This window comes from Parasteatoda tepidariorum, unplaced genomic scaffold, assembly GCF_982258835.1.
Source record: "Parasteatoda tepidariorum strain Cologne lab strain unplaced genomic scaffold, Ptep-v5.0 scaffold_16, whole genome shotgun sequence".
In the NCBI taxonomy this organism is placed as follows: domain Eukaryota; kingdom Metazoa; phylum Arthropoda; class Arachnida; order Araneae; family Theridiidae; genus Parasteatoda; species Parasteatoda tepidariorum.
In genome coordinates, this window is record NW_028257375.1 from 1,170,880 (window position 1) to 1,178,958 (window position 8,079).

The 8,079-nt window shown below is 35.0% G+C and overlaps 1 protein-coding gene across 1 annotated transcript; it reads left to right on the forward strand.

Annotated features, from left to right (window-relative positions):
• The first annotated feature begins 4,275 nt into the window (after positions 1-4,275).
• Positions 4,276-7,308, forward strand: LOC147800835 (uncharacterized). The gene has a single exon (XM_087156352.1). It carries the CDS (start codon positions 5,120-5,122, stop codon positions 5,969-5,971), a length of 852 nt encoding a protein of 283 aa, XP_087012478.1. The 5' UTR covers positions 4,276-5,119; the 3' UTR covers positions 5,972-7,308.
• Positions 7,309-8,079: the final 771 nt, after the last annotated feature.

Genomic DNA, 8,079 nt, shown 5'->3' on the forward strand with positions numbered 1-8,079 from the left:
GGCATACATAGTAAATTTTAGGGTCACGCTGTGTACCACCTAATTGAATTATAATTATTTCCTGTGGTAAGGTACACTATTACCCTGTAATATAATACGTGGTACAATTTAAAAATTATAGGTCAATATTAAGGTCCGATACCGTGCCGTTAGTTAACATAGAAAAGTGTCTTCGTATTTCCTTGTTTTAATGCACTATTTAAAATATACATAGTGTACCCCCTAATTGACCTATAATTATTTCCTGTGGTAGGGTACACTATTACCCTGTAATATAATACCTGGTCCAATTTAAATATTATGGGTCAATATTAAGGTCTGATATTGCGCCTTGCGCTAGTTAACCATTGAAAGATGTCTTTGAATTTTTAAAGCATTTTAGAACGCTTATTTCTTCATTTTAAGCTTCTCAGAACACTCTATTTCGCATAGGCATACATAGTAAAATTTAGGGTCACGCTGTGTACCCCCTAAATGACCTATAATTATTTCCTGTGGTAGGGTACACTATTACCCTGTAATATAATACGTGGTCCAATTTAAAAATTATAGGTCTATATTAAGGTCCGATACCGTGCCGTTAGTTAACATAGAAAAGTGTCTTCGTATTTCCTTGTTTTAATGCAATTTTTAAAATATACATAGTGTACCCCCTAATTGACCTATAATTATTTCCTGTTGTAGGGTACACTATTACCCTGTAATATAATACCTATTCCAATTTAAATATTATGGGTCAATATTAAGGTCTGATATTGCGCCTTGCGTTAGTTAACCATTGAAAGATGTCTTTGAATTTTTAAAGCATTTTAGAACGCTTATTTCTTCATTTTAAGCATCTCAGAACACTCTATTTCGCATAGCCATACATAGTAAAATTTAGGGTCACGCTGTGTACCCCCTAAATGACCTATAATTATATCCTGTGGTAGGGTACACTATTACCCTGTAATATAATACGTGGTCCAATTTAAAAATTATAGGTCAATATTAAGGTCCGATACCGTGCCGTTAGTTAACATAGAAAAATGTCTTTGAATTTTTAAAGCATTTTAGAACGCTTATTTCCTCATTTTAAGCTTCTCAGAACACTTTATTTCGCATAGGCATACATAGTAAACTTCAGGGTCACGCTGTGTACCCCCTAAATGACCTATAATTATTTCCTTTGGTGGGGTACACTATTACCCTGTAATATAATACCTGGTTCAATTTAAATATTATGGGTCAATATTAAGGTCTGATATTGCGCCTTGCGTTAGTTAACCTTTGAAAGATGTCTTTGAATTTTTAAAGCATTTTAGAACGCTTATTTCTTCATTTTAAGCTTCTCAGAACACTCTATTTCGCATAGGCATACATAGTAAAATTTAGGGTCACGCTGTGTACCCCCTAAATGACCTATAATTATTTCCTGTGGTAGGGCACACTATTACCCTGTAATATAATACGTGGTCCAATTTAAAAATTATAGGTCAATATTAAGTTCCGATTCCGTGCCGTTAGTTAACATTGAAAAATGTCTTCGTATTTCCTTGTTTTAATGCACTATTTAAAATATACATAGTGTACCCCCTAATTGACCTATAATTATTTCCTGTGGTAGGGTACACTATTATCCTGTAATATAATACCTATTCCAATTTAAATATTATGGGTCAATATTAAGGTCTGATATTGCGCCTTGCGTTAGTTAACCATTGAAAGATGTCTTTGAATTTTTAAAGCATTTTAGAACGCTTATTTCTTCATTTTAAGCATCTCAGAACACTCTATTTCGCATAGCCATGCATAGTAAAATTTAGGGTCACGCTGTGTACCCCCTAAATGACCTATAATAATATCCTGTGGTAGGGTACACTATTACCCTGTAATATAATACGTGGTCCAATTTAAAAATTATAGGTCAATATTAAGGTCCGATACCGTGCCGTTAGTTAACATAGAAAAATGTCTTTGAATTTTTAAAGCATTTTAGAACGCTTATTTCCTTATTTTAAGCTTCTCAGAACACTTTATTTCGCATAGGCATACATAGTAAACTTTAGGGTCACTCTGTGTACCCCCTAATTGACCTATAATTATTTCCTGTGGTAGGGTACACTATAACCCTGTAATATAATACATGGTCCAATTTAAAAATTATAGGTCAATATTAAGGTCCGATACCGTGCCGTTAGTTAACATAGAAAAGTGTCTTCGTATTTTCTTGTTTTAATGCACTATTTAAAACATACATAGTGTACCCCCTAATTGACCTATAATTAATTCCTGTTGTAGGGTACACTATTACCCTGTAATATAATACCTGGTCCAATTGAAATATTATGGTTCCATATTAAGGTCTGATATCGCGCCTTGCGTTAGTTAACCATTGAAAGATGTCTTTGAATTTTTAAAGCATTTTAGAACGCTTATTTCTTCATTTTAAGCTTCTCAGAACACTCTATTTCGCATAGGCATACATAATAAATTTTAGGGTCACGCTGTGTACCACCTAATTGACCTATAATTATTTCCTGTGGTAAGGTACACTATTACCCTGCAATATAATACGTGGTACAATTTAAAAATTATAGGTCAATATTAAGGTCCGATACCGTGCCGTTAGTTAACATAGAAAAGTGTCTTCGTATTTCCTTGTTTTAATGCACTATTTAAAATATACATAGTGTACCCCCTAATTGACCTATAATTATTTCCTGTGGTAGGGTACACTATTACCCTGTAATATAATACCTGGTCCAATTTAAATATTATGGGTCAATATTAAGGTCTGATATTGCGCCTTGCGCTAGTTAACCATTGAAAGATGTCTTTGAATTTTTAAAGCATTTTAGAACGCTTATTTCTTCATTTTAAGCTTCTCAGAACACTCTATTTCGCATAGGCATACATAGTAAAATTTAGGGTCTCGCTGTGTACCCCCTAAATGACCTATAATTATTTCCTGTGGTAGGGTACACTATTACCCTGTAATATAATACGTGGTCCAATTTAAAAATTATAGGTCTATATTAAGGTCCGATACCGTGCCGTTAGTTAACATAGAAAAGTGTCTTCGTATTTCCTTGTTTTAATGCACTATTTAAAATATACATAGTGTACCCCCTAATTGACCTATAATTATTTCCTGTGGTAGGGTACACTATTACCCTGTAATATAATACCTATTCCAATTTAAATATTATGGGTCAATATTAAGGTCTGATATTGCGCCTTGCGTTAGTTAACCATTGAAAGATGTCTTTGAATTTTTAAAGCATTTTAGAACGCTTATTTCTTCATTTTAAGCATCTCAGAACACTCTATTTCGCATAGCCATACATAGTAAAATTTAGGGTCACGCTGTGTACCCCCTAAATGACCTATAATTATATCCTGTGGTAGGGTACACTATTACCCTGTAATATAATACGTGGTCCAATTTAAAAATTATAGGTCAATATTAAGGTCCGATACCGTGCCGTTAGTTAACATAGAAAAATGTCTTTGAATTTTTAAAGCATTTTAGAACGCTTATTTCCTCATTTTAAGCTTCTCAGAACACTTTATTTCGCATAGGCATACATAGTAAACTTCAGGGTCACGCTGTGTACCCCCTAAATGACCTATAATTATTTCCTTTGGTGGGGTACACTATTACCCTGTAATATAATACCTGGTCCAATTTAAATATTATGGGTCAATATTAAGGTCTGATATTGCGCCTTGCGTTAGTTAACCTTTGAAAGATGTCTTTGAATTTTTAAAGCATTTTAGAACGCTTATTTCTTCATTTTAAGCTTCTCAGAACACTCTATTTCGCATAGGCATACATAGTAAAATTTAGGGTCACGCTGTGTACCCCCTAAATGACCTATAATTATTTCCTGTGGTAGGGCACACTATTACCCTGTAATATAATACGTGGTCCAATTTAAAAATTATAGGTCAATATTAAGTTCCGATTCCGTGCCGTTAGTTAACATTGAAAAATGTCTTCGTATTTCCTTGTTTTAATGCACTATTTAAAATATACATAGTGTACCCCCTAATTGACCTATAATTATTTCCTGTGGAAGGGTAGACTATTACCCTGTAATACAATACCTGGTTCAATTTAAATATTATGGGTCAATATTAAGGTTTGATATTGCGCCTTGCGTTAGATAACCATTGAAAGATGTCTTTGAATTTTTAAAGCATATTAGAACGCTTATTTCTTCATTTTAAGCATCTCAGAACACTCTGCAGCGGCTGCTGCGTTTGAGCCAATTTCAAGCTAAACGCCGAAATGTGGCAAACTTACGTCGCCAGTTGGCGATAAGGACAATCTCGATTGCAAACCTAACTGCACCTGTTTTTCTCCTCAGTTCGGTCTGTGACGACGCCTGTGTATATTACTGGGACAACCTGTCCGCCACGATGTTTAATCTAGAATTTAACTAACTTGTAACCTTAATTGTTATCTTTTTATTAAATTTATTATTATTTAATTATGGCTGGCATTCTGTTAACTAATCGTGCTTATTGTTTCTATTCTTCAATCAACTTAATTATTCATTATATGTTTTTATTTTAGGAGTCGCGTTAACTTCCACGTGTCTCCTCACTGGTGACCCGGCTTTGAATCTATGCAATCTTTCTAAATTTATGCGAAGACCAGCTTAAATTTTTAATAACTTTTGCTCCTTTAGAACTAAATTTAAAATTTAGCGTTATTTTTTGAAATTTTTTTTTATTTACAAACTTGTGATCGCAAGGAGATATGGATGGATGGACACATGGATATTTTAAGGGTATGTTATCGAATTTCTGCTGTCTTTTTGTGATTGGTCAATTCGAAATTACTGTTGCTTTAATATGTTTAAATTAATGTATTAATTTAACTTACTGCTAGTATCTCTGATTTAAACTTACTGTTAGTATTGATCTACGGCATGTACGGAGTCTGTTATCTTAGTGCATTATCTTCCGAAATGTTTGAAAATCACTTTCATTAGCAATAATTATTTAAATCTTTTACCATTTTTAGTAAATGTATTTGCATTATTTTCGAGTTTAATTTGATCTTTGCGCTTATCACTGCATCATACAAATTGTTTAATTTTATTTGCTGCCCTAACACTTTAAAATAATGCCGAATGTGGTGGAGCAGGTTAATGATGCAGATAATGCTGCACGTTCTTCAAATGCATCTCAGGTCTCCCATCTTTCGGTAAAAATTCCCCCGTTATGGAAATCAAAAATTAAACTATGGTTTATTCAGGTAGAGAGTAATTTTGAGCTAGCTAAAATCACTAATGATTTAACGAAATATAATTACCTCGTTTCATCAATAGATCCTGAAACTTTATCCTCAGTGTCCGATATTTTATTTGCGCCACCTGCTACGGATAGATACAACACTTTGAAAGACCGGTTAATAGCCGAATTCTCTGCTTCGGAAAACGAACAAATTCGCCAATTAATTTCTGAATTGCATCTTGGAGACGTTAAGCCGTCCCATTTATTGAGAAAAATGCGCGAATTAGGGGGTAAAAGCGTCAACGATGATTTTTTGAAAACTTTATGGTTTCAGAGACTGCCTCAAGAAATTCAAACAATCTTATCAATTAGCTCTGAATCTTTGGACAATTTAGCCAAAATGGCTGACAAAATTTCAGAAGTCCGTACGACTCCGACAGAAACTGGCGTGTTTGCTATTGGGCAACACACTACGGAAAGCTCACAGCGCAATCCTCCGTCTGAAATAAGCGTTTTGCGAAACGAGATAGCTTCGTTGAGTGCAGAAGTTAAGAGATTATCTCGCGAGCGTAGTAGAGATCAGTCTCGATCACGATATAACAAATCTCCCCACCGACATCAAACTCCTTCAAGATCGCGAAGCGACCCAAAATTTTGCTTTTACCATAACAGATTTGGCGCTCGTGCAAGACATTGTAGAGAGCCTTGTGCTTATAATCAAACTAAAAACCCGGAAAACTAGATTCGGCTATCGAAAAACAAGTGTCTGCGACTGCAATCCCGATAGCCCAAAACTCATGTCGCCTTTATGTTTACGACAAACGTTCTCATTTAAAATTTTTAGTTGATTCAGGATCCGATGTATCTTGTATCCCCGCGCCTAAGGTATCTAAAAAATTAAGACCTGAGCCTTTGGAATTATACGCTGCAAATAACACGAAAATTAAAACTTTTGGCTCAAAATTAATCAATGTTGATCTGGGTATTCGACGAAATTTTAAATGGCATTTTTTAATTGCAACTATTCCAACACCCATTATAGGTGCTGATTTTTTAGAGAATTTTGGCCTCTTAGTTGATTTAAAACGTCGAAAACTTGTTGACAGTGTAACTAAGTTAGAAATACAGGGTATGTTTGCCCAACCTAAACCTATTAGTTCAATTAAACTCATCTCCGGAGAATCGGAGTATCATAAAATGTTAAAAGAATTCCCAGATTTAACTAAATTGTCATTAAAACTAAAAGATTCTAACCATAGTACTGTGCATTATATAGAAACCACCGGACCGCCCGTTCATTGTAAGCCTAGGCGATTAAACCCTAGATTATACGAATCCGTTAAAAAAGAATTCCAATTCATGATGGAGCAGGGAATTTGTCGACCATCCAAGTCACCGTGGTCTTCTCCGCTCCACGTGGTTCCGAAAAGTTCCGGTAGTATTCGTGTTGTAGGAGATTATCGCAGATTAAATGCGTGTACAACTCCGGATCGTTACCCAATCCCGCACATACAGGACTTTTCAAACTCTCTCTATGGTGCGAAAATTTTCTCAAAACTCGATATTGTGAGAGCATATTTTCATATACCAGTGCACCCGGAACATGTACAGAAAACCGCGGTATGTACACCATTTGGCCTTTTTGAGTTTCCCTATTTGAACTTCGGTCTTTGTGGAGCAGCTCAAACGTTCCAAAGATTTATGAACGAAATTCTTGGTGACTTTTCCTTTTGCTACGTTTATCTCGACGATATTTTAATTTTCAGTGAAACTGAAGAAAAGCATAGAAAACACGTACGTTTGGTTTTTGATCGTTTGAACAAGTATGGATTAACTATACAAACTTCCAAATGTGTTTTCGGTGTACCTGAAATTTCCTTTTTAGGACACCTCATTTCTCAAGATGGTACAAAACCATTACCCGACAAAATCAAACCAATTTTAAATTATCCCCAACCTCAAACCGTTAATGAACTTCAAAGATTTCTAGGAATTTTAAATTTTTTCCGTAGATTTTTACCGAATATAGCACAAAATCAAATACATTTGACGGCGTATTTAAAAGGAGCCAAAAAGAAAGACAGAACGAAACTTGAATGGACAGATCAAGCTAATAATGATTTTAAACAGTGTAAGGAATTAATTGCAAACGCTGTGCTGTTGTCGCACCCTAAACCGAATGCCAAATTAATTTTACATGTGGATGCGTCGGATTTCGCAATAGGAGGGGCTTTAGCGCAAATAGTTAACAATGATGCACAACCACTTGCTTTTTTCTCTCGAAAACTTTCCCCAACTGAAAAAATTTATAGCGCATACGATAGAGAATTATTGGCAGCTTATGCGGCAATCAAACATTTCCGACATATGCTTGAAGCGCGAGAATTTTCTCTTTTCACAGATCATAAGCCTCTAACTTTTGCATTCAGAAAGCGCTCTGATAATTGCTCTCCGCGACAAGCGAGACAATTAGATTACATATCTCAGTTTACGACCGATATTCATCATATAAAAGGATCAGATAATGTTTTGGCAGACGCACTATCGAGAATCGAAGCAATATCTATGCCCAACACAATCGACTATAACGAAATTGCACAGGCACAAACAACCGACGAAGAACTAAATGATTTATTGACAAATTCCGACGTCTTAAAATTTAAAGCAATAACCCTGCCTGATTGTAGTAAATCAATTTATTGTGATTTATCAACTGGCACAGCTCGGCCATACATTCCTGAAATATTTCGTAAAAAAGTTTTTACTACTTTACATAATTTATCCCATCCTGGGATTCGCGCTTCCTCAAAATTGATGCGATCTAGATTTGTTTGGCCGTCCATACGTAAA